Genomic DNA, 22,090 nt, shown 5'->3' on the forward strand with positions numbered 1-22,090 from the left:
AATAATGTATTGACAATTCAATAGTATTTTTTTGGGCTATCTTTTTATATTGATTCACAATATTTATTTAAGTTCTAATCAAATAACACATGCATATGAATTCATAAAAATCATAAAAGCACCAGTTTCCTCTCTCAGTCCTTCTTAAACATAGTCCTACTTTCTAATGGAAGCAGATTCTGTTTTGGATTATTTTCATGGATTTATAACTCAAAAAATTTCTAAATAATAATGAAAAATACCTGATTAGTTTTCTACACTTTTGAGGAAGTAAATTGTATGTTCTCAAAGCTCTAGAAAATTTGGAATGCTTTAGGGGGCGCCTGGGTGCCTCAGTAGGTTAAGCATCTGACTCTCAATCTCAGCTCAGGTCTTGATCTCAGGGTCATGAGTTCAAGCTCTGCACTGGGCTCCACACTGGGCCTGGGGCCTACTTAAAAAAAAAAAAAATGCTTTACAACACTTTTGAAAATATATTCTAAATCAGTTCTGAACACAGATTCTGAATATTTAAAAATACATAATCAGTGATATTGGTCAGTGATTTTCATGCTCATCAATATAGGCAGAAACACAAATCCGGGTTTACATATTTATGACTGGTTATTTTACACCCTGAAATTTTCAGTTTTCTACTCTTACCTATTTAATTCAATTGTGAAGCATGAGAATAGAGTACAAACATATAAATACATAAGATCGATATGTCAATGCAGTAGTATTAATAAAAATTTTTGCTAACATTAGAGTTATGAAAGTAAAGATCATTTGCATTCTACTTACATAACGATGCCAATAAAATTTACGTAAAGGATTATTGGAGGGACTGTATTATTATTTAAAGCACTTAAAAGAGTTCTTGTCAAAGTAAGAACTAATGAGAGAGACACAGAGAGATAGGGATGAGCGGAGAACAAATTAGTTCCAAAATTAGCTAATTAAATATGAGGTGTTACCTAGAGTTACTATCAAGGGAAAGGGGAAAAAAAGGAACAAAGCTTGTTCAACTATTTTTAAATAAATACTTCATTTTTAATGGAGAAGTAGTACCAGTATAGAAAGTCAACATGGTGCCTCGCTAGTCTTCTATAACTTACTGGAAAATTGTCACCTAGCCCAATTCTCTTTGCCTCCACGGAATTCTTTAACATCTTGCATTTCTTTCTGCATTATTCTTTGCTTCATGTGAATTAGTTTTGTTAAGAAGATTGATTGACTATAAATTCCTGCAAGCAAGAGGATGTTTATTACCATTATTACTATTGTTGCTGTATTATTTTGTTTCTCTATAGTCCTCAAGACCATGCAGAGCAAAAGTACTCAGGTGGTACATACTTAACAGGTATTTCCAGATCAATATCTCTCTAATAACCTAGATGCTAAATTTAGCTTTTCTCGGTTATTTTTATATAACATTAATTTGTTTTCTTTTATAAATTTATTTACCCCAAAATGTATGGCTAGTTATTGCTTACTTGCCATTTGAAAAGCAATAGTACTTTATCTTCGACATGGCTTTTGGCAACTACTGTAGGATAAAATGTTATCTTGCATCCCTAATCATTGTATTTTCTCTTTGTAGTTATGTAAATCCCTAGATTTATATAGCAATTCTACTGTATCATTCAAATTTCATGTTCACATTCTATAAATACGGATCTTACTAATTGCCAAGCACAAAAGAAAAGATATCCACGGGAATATTTCTGGAGATCCTCTTGACTTCTAAGTAGAATGAATTTCAGAAATGGAAGATGTTATTTTAATATCAGAAATTATCTCATGTCATTTGCCATTTAAAAAAATAAGAGAAAGGTTTATCCACAGTCGCTCTTATAGACTGAAACATCTGTATGCTGTGTGCACAACAGATGTCCAGTAAATGTTTTGAGTGACTGTCAGTAGTGACTCCTAATGACTTCATAATGAAGTAATTATTCAAGGGCCATGTTAAAACTGTGTTTCTTAGAAATTACATAACGACAGTTTTCAGTTGACATACACTATTACATACACTTCAGTAATATACATTCTATTTTAAAATATTATTTAACTTGAATAAAATTGACTAATTTAGAAACCTTCAGAATTGTATCATAACAAACAATGAAAATAATTAAAATATGCATAGCCATGAAACAATAAAGTCTTATCAAAAGTGTTCAAGTAAAAGATGACAATGAAATGAATGATTAGTTTTCAAAGTGACGGCATCTGCTCTGTGAATAATCCAAGAAATGCTTTCCAATTTCCATGCATCAACTCTTTTATTCAAAAGAGGGAATTTCTCAAAAGAGACATATGGGACCAAATGAAACGTAGGGTACTGTGAAATTGGAATTTTAAAATGCATCTCTTATTTATACCCCGCTTACTTAAAAAAATGATTTGAAGCATATCAAATGGATACATCCTCAAAAATCTTTCTTCATAAATCATTTTTTTCTTTTGTTTTATTCTTTTCCTTCTTCTTCTGGTAAAAGTCAATACCATAAATGTCCAAAAGATGCCAGAGTGCTGTATTCATTTGCTCTAGGTGAAATAACAACTCCAATACACATGACTATCATTTTCTGTTAATTGCCAAAAAGTTGTATTTGCAGCATTGATGAAAGGGTCTGGATCTGAATATTGAAATAGCCCTAATACATAAAATAACTATAAATTAATTGCTCTAAATATGTATATGTATTGATGTAATTTGCCCAAGTGGATGGCATAGTTTAAGAAATGATAATTTGGAGGTTTTAAAATAGTGTGTTAGGGACTGTGCCCACGCCAAGAAACGGCTGTTCTATTGACACACCTTGTCCAAATCCAGTTAAATAGAAGTAGCTGCAACTGAACATTTGAAGACAACTGTTTTTGACTTGGATATTTAAAACTAACTAAATGGTAATATAAAGAGCTGTTTATAACATCATACAATTTTAAAGTGAAATGAGATTATGATCATCCACAATGTTCTATTTCCGTTTCAAAGGAGGAAATGAAGGCAAGGAGAGGCCGAGGTTTAACGCATGCCATGTAACTTTTTGATGGGTAGAATAGTGACTAAAATATCATTTGTCTCACTTGCCAAATAATGCTTTTTCAACCACTGAAAACACTTTAGAAATCTTGTGGTGGGTTCATGTGTTTGTGGGGAGGAAACTCAGCTATCTACTACAGTGAAATGGGTGTAACATGAGAGTCTCAATAAAATTGATGTTTTAATGAAATAGTAAAAGCAAAAAAAAGGTTTTTTTTTGAGTCCCTGTTCATAATATTTACTTTGGAAGAAAAGGTGAGATGGGGGAAAGGCTATACTATCTTTTTCTTGGTGTATGAAAATGTTTTTATTGCGGTAAAATTATATAACATAAAATTTGCCATTTTACCTTTATAGTTCAGTGACATTAATTACATTAACAATGTTGTACAACCATCACTACTATCTTTTTTCCAAAAAGTTTTCATCACCATAAACAGAAACTCTGTGGCTATTATGCAATAGTGATCCATTCACTCTTTCTTCACCCCCTGGTAAATTCTAATCTATTTTTTATCCCAATGAACTTGATTACTTTAGGTATTTCATGTAAGTGGAATCATACAATATTTGTCTTTTTTGGGGGGGGTCTGGCTTATTTCACTTACATATTTTCAAGGTTTATTCATGCTGCGACATGTATCAGAATTTCATTTTATTTTTATGGGTCAGTAATATTCATATATATATATATGTACACCATAATTAGCATATATATTCATCTACGGATGAATAGTTGGGATGTTTCCATCTTTTGGTTATTGTCTCAGCTACCTTTTGTGTTTAGATAATTAATAGGCCTTTAGATAATTGCTTATTTTAGTGTAGCATCAACTTTTGTTTCTTTGTTGGTTAATCAGACATTTGAAAAGAAAACAATTTCAGATATGATAATTATCAGCACAAAAACAAAAGCCAGAATTAGAGCTTTAAATTCTTTTTAATTTTTTCTCTTTGGTATACACTTTGTTTTAAACTACTTTGTCTTGACAACTTAGAATATGGTTAGTGAAAGGGAATAACTAGAATGCATAGTTGAATATTGTAATTTTCTATTTTAAAAGCTTTCCCTTTTTCTTTGAACATTAATATAATCATTTAGTAATGAATATATATATTTTCTGTACTGAGTTAATGAAAATATTTCTTTAATATGAAATACTTAGAAAGGATTCTTAATACTAATGCCAAAAATGAAAGCTAGATTAATGACAACTGCTTGTGGGAGAAAGTTCATTCAAATACCATCAAAAGGAGAACATGGAAAAATTAAATTCAGCTTAAACTTTCTGGCCAAACTATTTGTTTTAGTTTAAGTTATTTTAATTACCTTCTACCATGAAAGTTCTATTTTAAGGGAAACAAAAAAGACAACAATTCTAAAGCATCAAAAAAATCAGAACTTGCTATTAATTTGCTACACACAAAATATAGATAGTATTTGTTTTTATATTAACATATTAAATGTGTTTGGGGAAAAGGGAAAATAATTGTTTTATTAAAGTATTGAATTTTAACATTTTTCCAGATGAATTCAAGTTCTTTATGAAAAGGCTACCCATGAATTATTTCCTCAACACCTCTACCATAATGCATTTGTGGACAATGGATTCTAATTTTCAGCGCCGCTATGAACAACTGGAGAACAGCATGAAGCAACTATTCCTAAAGGCGCAGAAAATTGTACACAAGCTCTTTAGCCTTAGCAAGAGGTGTCATAAACAACCCCTCATCAGCTTGCCAAGACAAAGGTAAGACATTTGTGGCAATATAGACTACTAAGGACATTGTTTTGACGGTAAGCTCTATTTATTTTCTGAATGCAGATGTGGTAATATACATAGCATGGTGTTATAATTTATACCATTAAAGATAATTTGAAAACAACATTTTCTCTTAAGTCTCAGAATAATAAATTTTATTTTCCAAAGCAATAATCCAATGGAGAACCCGTATACTGACACTTCCTTGTTTTTCATTTTCTTTTATTATCAGAATCAGGAAATCATTCTGTTTTGTGTGGTAGTCAACTAATAATTGTATTACAGTGAACAGAAAAACACAAACCGTACAGCTATATTGTAAGCATAGGAAGTAAGCAGGATCACAAAGTGAAATTTCTCAATATGTAATTTTCAAATAAAAGGATTTAAAGTTCATTTTCTTTGAGCAGTGCTCATAATAACATGAATAAACATGAATAAACCTCATTCTACATGAATCAGAAAATTGCTGGAAAAACTTGTAACAATTTATATGAATAATGACAGACTATTAAAATATTTGTGTCTGAGCTAATTTTGTGAAGCATAGTTTTTGGATTTTGCAATCAGTGCTATGAGAAGTTGTATTTATTTATTTGAAGTCAGATTTTTTAAAAAACATAGCAAAATAAAAAGCTAAGGAAAAATAGGAAAACATCACCAAACAAAACTGCATCTGTATTAGTATCTCTGTTATATAATGCTTGAATTTTGACTTGATGCTTCATTATGAGGAGAAATCTATAATTATAGATTTTTTCACTGAAAAAAAAACCTGAAAGTCCATACATTTTTTAAAAGTTCAATTTCAAAATAGATCATTGGCATTGTTTTTATAATTCAGTGGTTTTTAGGATACTCAAAATTTATGCAAATACCACCTCTTGAGAACATTTTTGTTGTCCCAAAAAGCAACCCGGTACCAATTAGTAGTCCCTCCCCATACTCGCACACCCAGCTCGAAGATATTTGCCTCTAGAAATTTGTCTAATCTACTATTTGTCCCAATAATTTGCCTATTTTTGACATTTCATATAAATGGAATCATATAGTATGTGGTCTTTTGTGACTGGCTTCTGTTACTTAGTGTAGTGCTTTCAAGTTTATCCATATTGTAACACGTATCAGCAGTATGGGTACGTTGCATTTGGGTTATCCATTAATTATTTGAAGGACATTTGGGTTGTTTCCACTTTTGGGCTAGTAAGAATAATGTTGCTATGAACATTCATGTACATTTTTTAAAGTGGACATTGATGTTTAGTTTTCTTGGGTATATACCTGAGAGTGAAATTGATAAGTCATAAGATAACTTTATATTTAACATTTTGAGGTAATGCCAAAATGTTTTCAAAGGTAGCTGCACCATTTTATATTTCCACCAGCCATGAGTGACAGCTCCAAACATTCCACATGCTCACTAATACTTGTTATTATCTGTCTTTTTGACAATAGTCATCCTAGTAGATGTGAAGTAGTACATTTTTGTGGTTTTAATTTACATTTCCCCAATGACTAATGATGCTGAACATCTTTTATGTGTTTATTGTCCATTGTGTATCTTTTTTGGAAAAATTTCTATTTAAATCCTTCCCTATTTTTAAATTGTCTTTAATTTTTATTATTGAGTTTAAGTGTAGTTCTATATTGGGATGCCAGTCTCTTATTGGCTTTATGATATACAAATATACCCTTCCATTCTCTGAGATGTTTTTTTACTGTCTTTGTGCATCTTTTCTCTCGCTCTCAATCTCTCTCTCTCTCGTCAGTCTAAAAGTTTGTCAATTTTTGTCATCTATTCAAGGAACTTTTAGTTTTCTTAATATTCTTCACTATTTTTCTCTTCCTTAATGACTTTTCCACTTAAATCATCAGTATTTCCTTCCTCTGTTTGCTTTGTGCTTATCAAGATTTTCTTTTTCTAGTTTAGTAGACAGAAGGGTTAGGTTATTGATTTGAATACTTTTATCTTCTTTAATATAGGCTTTCACAGCTTTAAATTTCCCTCTAAGGGCTGCTATAAGTTTCATTATTTTATGCACCCTGTAAGTTTCTTATTCCCTGCACACATAAGATATTTTTTATATATCTGTCTGCATACTTCCAAGGAACCTTTCCTAATAGAGAATCGTGGCTGGGGAAAGCCACTGTTATTTAATTATAATGAACTTCATGCTTTATGTGTGTGGGTTAAGTACAGTTTGTAAACCACTGAAATAGATGGTTCTATACTCAAACAAAATAAGAAATGCAAGAGGGTAAGGTAGGATAGGAAGCAAATTAATGAGTTTGGTTATTGAGATGTTCTGTTAAACACGTAAAGCTGGAGGGGAGGGGGGTGGGGGCATGGGGTAACTGGGTGATGGACATTGGGTAGGGTATGTGTTGTAGTGAGCACTGTGTATTATATAAGACTGATGAATCACAGACCTGTACCCCTGAAACAAATAATGCATTATATGGTAATTAATTGAATTTAAATTTAAAAAAAAACTAAAAAGCAAAACAAAACAAAACAAAACAAAAAAACCAACATGTACAGCTAGACCAGGATATATACTTCTGAAGTGCAGGAGAAAGTGAACAACTGGGATGGCAATTATCAGTGCATGTGAAATTGTGAGATCGGAATATAATACCACGGAAAATGCATAGACAGGGCTGCCTAGGCGGCACAGGTGGTTAAGCCTCCAACTCTTGGTTGCAGCTCAGGTTGTGATCTCAGGGTCATGAGATGGAGCCCTGCCCAGTACATTTTTTAAAGTGGGATGTCGCCCAGTGTGGAGTCTGCTTGTGATTCTCTCTCCCTCTCCCTGTGCCCCTCCAGCTTGTACTCTCTCTCTCTCTGTCTCTAAAATAAACACATAAGTCTTAAAAGAAAAAAAAGAAAATGCAGAGACAGAATCTGAAGATATTTTTAAGGGGTGAGTGGAGAAATGGAAACTGGAAATGAGCAGATAATGGGGTAAAATATATCACTAGAGCTGCATTAATTCCTAGTAAAAATAAAACTTAAACGAAGATGTCATAAAAGTCCAGGATTTGTAAGAAAAGTATGAAAATATGAAACAATCCAAGTTGGATGTGTACAGAATAAATAAGCAGAGTAAAATAAAGATGACAAAAAAAAAAAGAATAAAAGAAAGATGTATTATTTGGTACTAAATTTAATGGAAAATAAATGGAACTAAATTTAATAAACTATAGATATAGATACTTGTTTTCTAAAACTTTTAACCTAAATAAATCAGACATCACCAGAGGCTTTTCTTCACTTTCTTTTCTTAAAATTTAGCATAATTCCTATGTTGGCTATTACTCGTCTCACACACACACAAAATGCAGACTCCTTGCTAGATAAAAGATTTTATTGACTTAGAATTTCTTTCCATCACTGTTTTTCTTTTACTAGGAATGTGGAATTTATTTGTTTTGCTTTTTTTTTCAATTTTAATAGACTAATATAAAATGACATTAGGGAACAATAACAACAACAAACTAGGTACTACAGCCTGTTAGTAGGATACAGTGAAAAAAAAAGAGGTTGGATATTTGTGAGGTACGTTTTCAAAATTTTCTGAAAGAAGTAGATAAGCAATACCTGTGACTCACTTCCATCTGAGATTTTATTTTTGGTCCTGCCTTTATGGAATTTTTCTCAGCTTTTTTCTTGACTTCATCCCACCCTTAGTATTGGTCTCTCACTCTAAAATGTGGAACAATAAGCAAAAACAAACAAAATGAGACCTGCAAAATGAATCTCAACTAGTAAGATGATTTCTTGACACTTTCTCTATAATGACATGTAGGTTGCAGTTTTTCTTTGTAATGCATAGTGTAATTCATCCTTGAGATAAAGCAGGGTACTCAGGTTAATCTCACCAAGTTTACACGTCACCATCGTTGCTTTCATGAATTCATGTGACATCAAAATCTTCATTTCTTACTTGAATAAATTGGGAAGCCTGTGGTAATCTGGCCTCTTTAAGGTAGTGAACTTTTGCTGCTATTCTAAAACTTTTGAGGTAAGGAACAATGACATATTCATTTCATTAAAGGACAATAATTATAGCAATTATTAAAAAATATACATACATAATCCCTACAAAATAATTCAACTACACTATTTTGTGCTGTTATATATTATTCACAAAATGGCCAAGGATACCTCGACATATTACATTTAAGGTGTGTTGGTAAAAGTTTAACAACCAACTTTCCAGGCGGGGGGAACCTCTAATTTATAGCATTTGCCAATTCTTGTGATATGCATAATTGGCTCTTCTGAGCCAATATATGCAGGCAGCAGCAAACCACTAAGAATTGATTAAAATATTTTTATGCAGTTATCTCTTCTTCATTAATAGTAGAAGGTGAGATATGATAAAATCCCTTCTCTAACGTCACAGGGAAGAATAAGTTTAGGCCTATGTTATTTTTATCTGAGAACTATGTCATGCACTTCCTATATCAAATTGGCATATGGGCCGTAACTGGTCCTCCAACTCTTTTTGTATCAGCCCCCAAGGAAAAACTGTTTTATACATTTCAAATTGTTGAAAAAATCAAAAGTAGAATGGCATTTTTTGGTTGATGAAAATTGTATGGAACTAACACTTTAATATCCATATAAAGAAGCACACTCATATGTTTACATATTGTCTATGGCTACTTTCACACTATAATGGCAGAACTAGATAGTTGCCACATAGTTACACGGTCCTGAAACCCTACAATATTTGATATATGGTTCCTTACAGAATAAAAATTTGCTGACATATGTTCTAACATGTACTCTATCTTTAAAAGTGTTATTGAGTGTTTTAAAAGAATTTAATCCATATATCATTGAAATCTTTTATATTATAAATACATGTTATGTTAAATACAAGATATTTTAACTTTAGTTTTCATCATATGGAGACCTTATACAACCAGATTGAATCCTGAATCCTGACTATTCATGGAGTAATATTGAATATTTTATTAAAAATTTCTGTAGTGTATATGTGTGTGTGTATATATACATATAATATCTACATTACATATATTATATATAATGTATATGGATACATATAAATATATATATATTTGTTTATTAGCCACCCAGTGGCTTATTTATAATATACATGCAAATATATAAATATATATACATCATATACAAATATATACATAAATATATAACATATATAAATATTTACATCATGTATATATATGTATATGTATTTTAACTAATATAACACCTATAAGAGTAGTCTAAAACCCTACAGACCAAAATGATTTTAATTCAAATGCATTTCAAATTGATATCCAAATACAAAGTTGGATTATTTCATAAAGTCAGTCAACATTTCCCATCTTTCTCCTCCCTCTACTCCTGATCTCCAATTCCAGTATAATTCAGAATGATACCGTGATCATGAACTAAGGGGAAGAACAAAAAAAAAAAAAAAAAAAAATGAACACTTGGGGAAATGAAGTTTAAAGATTTAACAGTGTCTTTGGGTAAAAGAGGATAAAATAAGTAGGGTAGCTTAAATGAACTATAGCTATTAATGTGTTTGGGAAGGATTGCCCTGACCACTGGAACACTGAAACACTGAAAATATGAGATTCAGGCAGAGTTTATAGAAAATCTGAATGTTTGGTTATCTGCTGGAGTTCCTAGAGATAACTCTCAAATCCACAGACAGCAAGTGCTCAATAAATATTTGATAAATGCTCTGTGATATGTTTTCTAATATTTTAGTTCAATTTCTAGAATCATAGGACAGTGAATTGTCATTTTATATAAAATGTTTCCTACTCTATATAAATTAGATCACCTGTTACAATATGCATATCATGTTCTGTTTGTTTTGCCATTAAGTAGGTGAATGCTTTCCCTCATTCTTTCAAGTAGACATGAGACAGTGTATTAGTTAGTTAGAGGCTGCCCTAACAAAATACTCAGATGGACTGGCTTATAAATAGTTCACAGTTCTGGAGGCTAGAAGTCTCAGTCGAGGTGCCAACGTGGTAGGGCTCCGGTAAAGGCTCTCGCGTCTTCAGGGTTGCAAACTGCTGACTTCTCACTATGTCCTCACATCGTGGAGGGATGAGGGATTGCTTTGGAGTTTTGTTTATAAGAATACTAATCCCATGGGGCACCTGGGTGGCTCAGTCGGTTAAGCCTTCCACTCAGGTCATGATCCCAGGGTCCTGGGATGGAGCCCCACATCGGGCTCCCTGTTCTTCTCCTTCTCCTCCCGGCTCATGCTGTCTGTCACTATCTTTGTCTCTCTCTCTCCCCAATAAATAAATAAACTCTTAAAAAAAAAAAAAAAAAAGATTAATCCCATTCACAAAGGCTCCATCCTCATGACCTAAGCACTTCCCAAAGGCCCCACGTCCTAATACCATCATCTTTGGGGGTTAAGGTTTCAACGCGTGAATTTTGAGGGAATACAAACATTCAGACCATAGCTGAAAGGGCCAGTCTCTACCTGTCAGTAAGACCTTGGGATGTGGGGGTGAGAAGGGTAGCTAACCATCACTCTTGTGCAGAAATCCTGTCTGTGGTGGATGACAGTGAAGCTGGCATGTAGATCCAATCTGGGAGAGAGAATTCAAGTATCATTCAAACCCTTATTTTCACTTGACCCCTAGATCCAGTGCATTTCTCTCTCTGAAGCTTTGTTATCCAGCTTTTTTTAAATGTCTAACTGAAACGTGACTCTTTCTGTCCCATATATGTCACCAAGTATTTACAACTCTGTAACATATGCAAGAAAAATAGAAATTTTAATATTTTCAAAGTGAAAATGAGAATGATATTTATATCTGACATGCAGGAATAATGTATAAAAATCCTTTAAATCATATTTGTTTTTCCCTTCAGTTTCTTTTCATCTCTTTTCAGACTATTTTTTTACTTCCCTTTCTCCTTTGCTGAGTATCCAGACATTTTTTTTCTTTTAAACTTCCCTGTTTATTGACCCTCATTTCTTCAATATAACCCCTCTTTACTGAACTCTTTCTATATTTTTGTTATGCAAAGTGATTTGGTGTTCTTAGAAAATCAATTTACAACTTCTCGCTAATCTACTACAAAATGGTGCCTCCCCACCTTCGACCAACTTTCTTTTTTAATGCATTAGAGGATTACATGTAACAGATTTTTTCCCTTTTTTTAAAGTTTTTTTCATACTTTCAAATATATGAAATATCTGATTATCCTTCCAATAATTTTCTCTTATACCTCAAATAATTCAAATCGGTTTCCTTCACTTATAATAATAGGGGAACTTTTTAGCAAATATAAAATCTAATAAAAACCTGAATCCATTTTGAATATGTCCTGAAAGCATTAAAAATGAAGTATAAAAATGTGATTTGCCTGTGGTAATAAATATCTTCTACCTGCCATAAAGCTTATTTGAGATAGAGAAGTACTTTCAAAGTCTAATACTATAAATATGTTTGCTTTTCTGTTTGTTTTGATAGTTAATTTTGTCAGAACCCATGTATTATTGCAGTATGTAGATAATATTCCAATGCACCACTATTGCACAATGTTGAGAAAGGCATTTGGAGAGAATATTGGCCCAGGGATGGGGGCAATGAAAAAGTATAAGTTGTTGCCAAGTCTTAATGGTGCATTACAAAAACTAATAAAGAAACTAATAAATACATAACATTCAAAGCAACAATATAAAGTAAATATAGCTATTAAACATTGAGGATAAATTGCATTTGACATGGCACAGGAACCAAATGGACTTATGTGAAGATAAATTGCAACTTCCTAATTTATGAACAGTAGAATTATAGAAAAGAAAATAATTTTATGTCATTACAGGAAATTTTTATAAGTAACTTTCATGCACTCAATAAAAGCATTCAGGGATTATAATCATTATCTTGTATTAAAATATATAATCTTGGCAAATATTTAATCATATTGTTTCTTTAATAATGAAGAGAGACAAACTTTGGTTAGATAAAATAATGCTTATATGATGTTACAGTATTTATTCCTAGACAGCATAGATTAAACATGCTTAAAAAAGGCATTTATACATAACCAGCATTTTTCTAAGATAATAGGTACTTTACCCTGACTAAGAAAGAAAAGGCCGGGATGGAAGAGTATTTCATCTAGGTCATTTTAATGACCTTTATCAATCTTGAAGACTCACACTCTACAGTGAGTTAAGAAAATCCTCTCTCTTGTTTGGGAAATATGGAGTTGAGAGCTCAAGACTCCTCCCACTTACTTTCTGCCATGTTTGTGGCCATTTGGGCTCAAATTCCAGCCATGCACTACTCTACCCTCATGTCCCAATCCCCAGCTGATAACCTGATTCATAGTTGCCTTTTAGTTGTGCTATATGCACAACAGATTGAACACTTATTCCTGAAAGCCTGTATTTACTAAAAATTAAGATTTAATTACTTTATAGTAGATGAACAAAATTCTGTTTTAAAATGTTGTTTAATCAAACAACTCTTTTCTCTATATTGTTTTACAGGATATTTATCTTAAAATCTATTTCATAACCATTTACTTTTTTTCTGGTTCTGATTTTTTTCCGATTTTGTTATCATATTCAATAATCAATTTGAACTCAGTTTTTGTAAATGTATATTTTCAAGTGTTGTTTTGGTGACTCCAAATATGTAATGAAAACCATGATTTTAAACTAGGCTTTGGCGATGGTGGTACGGAATTTAAAGAATTAGTTGGTATCAAAGAATCAATGAGTTCTGTAATATTTAAGGAATGGATCTGTAATGTAAATCCTTAAGTTGGCCAACTGCTTGTAGTTGATTTTGGACTACTAAATTGTGACAGTCAAACATATCATTACAAAAATTAGAAAATAATAAATTTAGTTACATACTGCTTCCTGAGATCACAATTCATGGCTAGTACATAAGAGAAACATCCCAGGTCCTTGCCATCTTTGCATTGGTCTTTGAAGAAAGAAAGCAACAATGATGCAAGGATACATTTTATCCAAATTCATTATTTCAATTACATTATTCTCAGTATACCAATGTACTGGTTCAGACAACACCCTTCCCAAGTTAACAATGCTTAAAATAGGGGGAGAATCAGAATTAAGTCTTTATAATTTTCCTAGGGCAATTTTCACTTTTATTTACATGTTTTATCCTATCACCATTCCGCCTTGATCCTCAAGAGAAGAAAACCAAAATTGAGTGACAAAGTGTTCCTACTTCCGAGTACCAGGTATGATATTCAGGTGACCTGTACATAAAACATTTTGCTGCTTTATATGCCTTAAGTGTAGCTTTTTTGTTATCTTAGTGGCAAATCCTGTAGCTGAAATCTTCTATAACGACTTTGACTAGTAGATGTCAAACTATTTGGTCTCAGGACCCCTTTATACTCTTAAAAATTATGGAGAAATTCAAAGAGGTTTCGTGTATGAGAGATAGAAATCCATGTATATATGTATGTACATATACATATGTACACACATATTTCCTATAGTAAAAATTGAAACAGAAGTTTTAAAATATATATTTATTAATACAATTAGAAAGAGCAATAAGTATGATCACTGCATGTTAATATATATAATATTTAAATTTGAGTGATTTCTGCAGAATTGTTTAATATTTGGCTTAAGAGAAGATAACTGAATTCTCATGGCTGTGTCTTTATGCTGGGTGTAGCATGAGGTGGGTAATGGCCCAGGTTGCGAATTGTAATTTTGTAATCTCACACAGATTTATTGGAGAAAAGAGTATTGTAATAGCCTTTTCAGATAATTGTGGATTTTACTCTTTATACTGTACCAAAAATTCAACAAGTGGTAGATTTTAAAAAGTTATATGTAATTTGGAATCCAAAAGCTTGTGATTAACATTTTCACATCTCTTACTTTAGATTATTTTGTCTACCTTGAACTTTTAAAATGGATCTTTAATCATGCATATGAAATCATGTGCCAGTCATTTGGATAATACCGATGCACTTAGTTTTGAAGATCTTCCAAATGTTGACAACATATCATTATAAAATAACAAAAAAAATTCATTCTTTAATATCATCATTGGGTTCATGAGAAAAGTCTTTATTTATCGGGAAGCTGTTACTCTCATTGTTTCAGTACAAGTTTTCCAAATATCTAATTTTCACTTGAAAACTATACTTTTAACATTGATATTAAATATGTCAGTGGTTTGTCTAGAAGTGATAGGTTTGTTTCTTTCAGTTTTGACAACAGATCTGCCAAATAGTCGAGTCTGGATAAACTAGTTTGTCAATTATTCTTTCAAGTAAAAATGGTTCGCCATGAAAAAAGTGCTTACCTCAGCTTGCAACTGAAACAATTACACAGGTGTTTTGCCTCAAGGCAACCATTATAGTTCAGTGTGTAACACAAGCGCTTTATTCATATTCCCATTTTGTTCTGACATATGGATTTGTACTGAAAATTGAGACACAATAAACTTTTTTATACTGCTTCACCAAGAACATTTTTAACTGAAACTTGCTTTCTTTTTGTTCTACAAGTATGTGGCAGAAAATACTGTATGCATACTAGTCCAGGCCGTTTGGTTCCACGGCTCTGCTTCATGCTAAGTGTCTAGCAATAGTTTACCCACATTGCTGTTGGCATCAATGCAAATGTCAACTCAGTGAAAAAGAAAATAATGTCTCAGTATTTCTATGAACTAGTTTTCACCTTGTGTACCCCCTGATAGGCTCTTGCCTCCACTTCCTTGCTGCCCATGCACCCACACCGAGAGCTATGTGGACCACTCCAGGAATGCTGCCCTAGATCAATTTCTACTCCTCGTAAGGCCCTAATAGACCCCAGACAAATTGGGGGGCTATAATTATTTGTCTTCTTCCTTTACGTCTCTTTCCTCACTAACACAACCCCTGGTTTTAGCGGAACTCATGCTACACCACACCTCCTGGGTTTTCTTCAACCGAGGGTGGATAATTCTAGTCAAACAGACAGAAGTGGAAAGAATACACAAAACTTCTGAATTGGAGTCTTAAAAGTAGAGGAATGCATGCCATCTACTTTCTCTTCTTCCCCCTGGCTAAAATGAAAATGTGATGGCTTGGAACTAAAAGTGATGACATGAAGAAACTTGTTAAAGATAGTAAAACCCAATCTTTTTGAAGCTACCAAATCAGTCCTGAACTGTTTATGTTTGTACTGTTATTGAGAGAGGAATAAAATTGCATTTTTTCTGAACCAATATTATCTGGATTATGTTACGGCAGGCAAACTTGCATCCTAATAATAAAAGGACTTTACTGAGTGGCCTCCAAGTCCTTTAATATTGTGGAATCTGTGATTTAATTAAAAATGGCATTTATATGATTAAGGCAAGGGACTTTTGCTGAGAACAATTTTATATGAAACTGTAGGGAAAAGGCAAGATATTAATTTTCCTTACATTTCTATGTTATAAAAGAATTTTTGTATTATTTTTTGTGTTTCAGCCACTCCGTGATGACTCCCAGGCACATGCTAAGGAAAAATGAAGCAGTATATTTAAGGAGTTTAATATTTAGGTATCTTGAGCGTGTGATTGAGAAATGTAAAAGATATAAATAACAATTATAAAGTACTCAGCACATGGGAAGTGCTTAAATAATTATTATTTAACTTTCCAAAACAGAAAACACTATTTCTTTTGTGTAGGTGTTTCTAATATATAATGAGTTTTCTTCAAAACGTGCTTTCATGTGTTTCATAGTCAAAACAAAATTTGTCATAAAGATAACAACATAAACGTAATAAGAAACACATTCACTGTTACTTGTATAGAATAACACATAGTAGCCTGGATTCTGATTCAGGGAATCCAGGGATATAAGTTTTCAAAGAGGAAAGAAAAAGGAAAAAAGGAGAGAGAGAGAGAGTAAGTGGGCCCCACCTTCTTCTTCGTGTGGGGTCACTTCTACACAAATTTCAAACGTGGCAAATTTGTCTTTTCTCTCATGCCATTGCCTTTTTAAAAAATTGTTTCAAGTTTTTATTTAAAGTCCAGTTAGTTAACATACAGTGTAATACTAGTTTCAGGTGTAGAATCTAGTGATTCATCACTTACATGTAACACCCAGTGCTCATTGCAAGAAATCCCTCCTTAATGTCCATCACCCATTTAGCCCATCCCCCACCCACCTCCCCTCCAGCAACCCTCAGTTTGTTCTCTATAATTGAGTGTCTTATGTTTTGCCTCCCTCTCTTTTTTTTCCCCCTTCCCCTATGTTCATCTGTTTTGTTTCTTAAATTCCACATATGAATGAAATCATATGGTATTTGTCTTTCTCTGACTGGCTTATTTTGCTTAGCATAATACACTCTAGCTCCACCCACGTCATTGCAAATCAGGCCACTTCCTTTTACCTAATTCTTGGTGTAGCTTATACTTCAGCTCTCATGGCTCTAAAATGCCCCTATCTTTTCACTAACATTCCTACTTTGAACTTCAGCTCATGATCTTTCAATTTATTAGATTTGGATAAATGTTAGCTGAAAATAACTATTTTAAAATGAAGTTATATTTAGATATAAAAATTATTTGTGCTTTTTAAATCAGTTACTTGCTAGCCATCACAGTACCTCACTTGAACCATTTTAGGTAGAGTTTAAAAAAATATTAAAATGAAAATCTGTAAGATTATAGTGCTTGCTCTTTTTTGTCTTTCTCTCATGTATAAAACATTATGTGGAACAATCAAAGATCTTGTCACCTTGACATTTTGCTGAGAGTATGCTGTCTACAACCCACAACTTTTGTAATGAGGTCCAAATTCAAGCCTTTAGATAGCTGCTTTTGAAAATACAAAAATCAAGGGTCTTTGCTCCTCTTGGAAATTCTGTGGACTTAAGTGTATGTGTGCATTAGTATGTGTGCGAGAAGAGTGCAAAACAACAGGTCAGCAGCTCACTACATTAAGTAAAAATCTTATACTAGTGTCTTTTTTTGACTTTAAATTAGTTTATTCTCTCATCTGAGGAAAAGGAAGCCAAGAAACAAAGGAAATAGTCTTGATTATAACATATATTCCAAATAAGAGAGATTTATTCCTCTTTGTTTTTCATGCTCTTCACCTTCCAAATGTCATTTCGGTACCTCCCAGTCTATTTTCTGGACATTACAACACTTTTCTAAGAAAGATTAAGAATGTCATTCCCAACACGTTTTTCCCCTGTGGTAACTCAATGGAGTTGCTGGCTAAAATAATCAGATTTTTGAAGAGTAACAATATAGACAGCTATATTGAGAGAGAATTTTTAACACTTAACGCTGACTTGTTTGAAAGAAAAAGAGTCCTATCAGGAAAATCTTGGAAATAAAGTCATAAGATCTGTAATATCGAAGATTAAGAAGTCCCTTTGCCAGCACTATTTGGAGTAGTACCACTTTGTTTAAACAATCGGAGTCAGCTCCTTATTTGACACTAGCCACAGGTCTATGCCACAAAGAGTGGTTGAAGGGCTTTGCTATCAGTCCTCATTTTCTCTCCACTAAGGAGCTGATGATAATCCTTCATGTGTTTCACTAAATAACTTGCATCTTGTGAGAAATTGATTTTTTTTCTAAAATAAATACATAAACACATACTTTTTAAAAAGAAGCCACAGGTAAGCAAATTTGGAAACTGTAATTACTATAAATTCTACTTGGAAATCTACAATGTCCATATGCATGTCAAATATTCTAAAATGATCTACAATTAAAATAGTTTTTTTAAAGATTTTATTTATTTATTTGAGAGAGAACGAGCCTGGGGAGGAGCAGAGGGAGAGGTAGAGGGACAAACTGACTCCACGTTGAATGTGGAGCCCATCATGGGGCTTGATCTCAGGACCCTGAAATCCTGACCTGAGCTGAAACCAAGAGTTGGGTACTCAGCCGACTGAGCCACCCAGGCACCCTGAAACAGATTTGTTTAAATAAGGATTTTTCAGAAGAAAATTTTTTTACTTCCTAAAACACCTATTGATGTCTCAAAGTATACAGTTGAAAAACACTGTACTATCATTTTTAATACAATTCTTACAGATTCTAGAGTTTCCATCAGTTGTGATATAGTCACCTCAATCCCCATAAAATAATAATAATAGTAAAATAATAATAATAATTACCTTGAGCTTAAAATTATTTTAGATCTTTGTTTTCTCAACTTCTCAGATGTTTTCTGAGCACTAGGTGCCAATTTCTGGGAAATAATCACTTTAAATACCTTCTCAGAAAGACTTAGAGGTTATACTATGTCATTTCTAATACAGGTATAACTTGAAATAGTCCTACAGTTAAATGCTAATTCATTTACTAAAACACTTGTGTCACATTTCTTTTTTAAAAGAAAAAGATCTCTGAGATTTTCATCCCAATATTTTGCATGAGGTGGAGAGTGCCATTAAATGTGAATTGTTACATAAAGTTACATTTCAGAGAGAAAAATGTTATGGAGTACATGGGAATAAACTACTTATTTGTTGATATCATATTAACCATCAGTGGTTTATATATGGACCACAAATTGAGAATCAGTCCAGATCCCAGGACACTAATATTTTTACAAATCTTATAATCTTATTGACAATCAAATTCTTAGAATGGATGCACTTTCAATTTTTAAGTATATTTAAATCAGCGTTGTGAATCAGTCTCATTTCTATTTGAGTCACTTTGAAGCAAATTTTACTTATATTATGGAAGAAATGGATACATGTTTACTTACCAAAATAAATAGGAAGCTGAGCATCATCCACCATTGGGATGATGTGGTGGTTTTATTTTATCAAAGTAGAAGCCTGTCTTATAAATCAGAATCATTATGTTATCCATGAGTCTTTCTCCCTGAACATTCCCCCTTTAAAATGTTGAAACCAGAGGTAAACACGGTGATGTAGGGGTGAAATGACTAACTTAGAGTAGAATAGAATTTTCAAGTCTCTTTATCTATAAAGAATGTTATAGTATATACATAAAAGAGGGATAAATCAAAGTTTTTTTTTTTCATTACATGAAAGTCTTTTCTTATGTCAGTTTTCATGGTTAATATGATATCAAATGATATTGGAGGCTTCGATGTGTGTAGATGAAATTGGTTATATTAAAACTGTCACTGGTAAATACATAGATAAGATAGTATTTGTCCTATAGCTTTTCCCATTTTAAATGATAGAACCAATAAAAAATAATCTGATGTTTACTAGACTAAACTAAATACTAAATTAAACTATTTACTAAACTAAACTAAAGACTAAAGATCAAGTACATCTTATAAATACTGCCTCTTTGCCATCAAACTTGCTCAATTTGGTGGGGGAAAATCTCATTTGGATTGTTTTAATGATAAGTTTAATCTAATGCTTAATTTAGTAGCACTATGTAGAGGCAATGTACAATCTCTAATCCTCATTTATGTTTTATAATCTTCATGCTAAGTACAAAAATACAAAAATATCCTTCTTCATATCCTTCCATTATTATTTCATTTCATGTATTCCTTTCATGCATATGTATGTATGTGTGTAGTCATATACACACACAAGCACAAACACACGGGTAGACACATATATGCCAAGTTATTAAAATAGTATATGACTGAAACCTACAGTGCTTCTCCTGAGTATTAATGTAAGATACTATTTTCTAAAAGCAAATAGTGTTACGACTGAATCAATAAAACTAAATATTACCAAGATATAAACCAGCTTAAATCCCTAACACTGAAAAAAAAAAAAAAAACCAAATAAAACAACTTTGAAGCTCTTCATTTGAGGCAGCCACTACAAGTTATAAAGTGAGTGAATAAATTTCAAAAATCAATGCCAATTGCAATCAAAATCCCGTATCTCACAACCCAGATGCACTTCACACAGCAACAAATAGAACCGCACAAAAGAACGTTGATGTGACAAAAGAATACAGGAGAAAAGGAAGGTCATTTTGTTGTGGTTGTTCTTTGTTCTATTAAACCCAGCAGGAAGGCTTCATGTAGGTTTCTCAAAGGAAACAAAAAAGATCAAGTCTGAGGTAGTACCTTTTATTGAGCTAAAGTAAAATTACTTCACACAAGCAGGAAGGTTAGCTAGAAACAAATCTAAACACAGTGTAGTAAGAATATAATGAAAACGTCCAATTTAAGGGATATATATACTCATATTATCCCTAACATCACCTTAAACACACACACACACACACACACAAATACAGACCCATCCTCAATTATATATTAAAAATGAAAGGACATTACATGATTATGATCTTAATGAATGATTTTTGTTTCATAACCTAATCTAAATTACCATTGAAAATGAACAAAATCACAACCTGAAGTTACAGAATCTTTCAATTCATATGCAGGAATGTGGAGAAATTTTCGACAGATGTACTGCAGGGAACAAACAGGAATGAGGGCAAAGCTGATCAGTTTGCAGATTACCATGTCCAAGTGAAATAGCAACTTAAATAAGGGACAGAGGAGACATTCCGAGGAAGCCACCAATACTCTTTAATACAGAACCACAGACACATTATGATAAAGGGTGAGAGTTCTGAGGTTGACTTGCTAATGAGAGCCATCATAATTAGCTAGTTATTAGCTAACAGGGATTAAGCACAAACTATTGTCAAACTCTTCTAAGTGCATTACCCGTTGTTGCTCATTTAATACAATGTTACAAGGTAGTTAGTGTTATTACCCTAAAATTACAATCAAGGAAACTGAAATTGAGATAATCTAAATTTGCTGACGATTACTCAACTAGTGGTGGCAGGGCTAGGATCCAAACTCAGGCAATCTGCCTATTGAGTTTGTGTTCTTAGTCACTAAGCCACAGTGCTTCCCAGGTTTGTGGTGTTTGTTAATAACAGGGCTCCCATCTCCTGCTAACCCCTCCAAGCTAAGGAATTTCAGAGGATATTGAATTCATGCAAAAGCTTGAAGTCATGAAATGGAATAATCAGAAAACAAGAAAGTTTTAAGAAAATTTTTTAAAAATTGTCTTTATATTTAAAACTAAAATAAAAACAGTGGACTATTAGAGAAAACAGAATTGGTTTCTTAGAATAAAATCTTGAGAAACTAATCCAGTACTATCCATAAAGAATGGAAATATGTAATTTATTTAAAAAAAAATGAAAGATGCATAAAGGGCCTGGAGAATGCAAATAATAGAATTCCCAAAAGGAGGAAACTAATATCTGATTGAGAAGAATCAGTGAGAATGAGAGATGCAGAGACAGAAATTTTCTTCTAAAACTTGAGTCCATGTGAATGAAAGAAGACAGAGTG

At 32.6% G+C, this 22,090-nt stretch overlaps 1 protein-coding gene across 4 annotated transcripts in view; it reads left to right on the top strand.

Annotated features, from left to right (window-relative positions):
- Positions 1-22,090, top strand: part of BRINP3 (BMP/retinoic acid inducible neural specific 3) — a 375,365-nt gene that overhangs the window by 298,907 nt on the left and 54,368 nt on the right. For all 4 annotated transcript variants that reach the window (XM_036112049.2, XM_036112048.2, XM_036112047.2 and 1 more), the window contains one exon: positions 4,560-4,782. In XM_036112049.2, coding sequence (XP_035967942.1) covers positions 4,560-4,782 — 223 coding nt within the window. The remainder of the gene's footprint in view (positions 1-4,559; positions 4,783-22,090) is intronic.

Source organism: Halichoerus grypus, chromosome 7 (assembly GCF_964656455.1).
Source record: "Halichoerus grypus chromosome 7, mHalGry1.hap1.1, whole genome shotgun sequence".
Lineage (NCBI taxonomy): Eukaryota > Metazoa > Chordata > Mammalia > Carnivora > Phocidae > Halichoerus > Halichoerus grypus.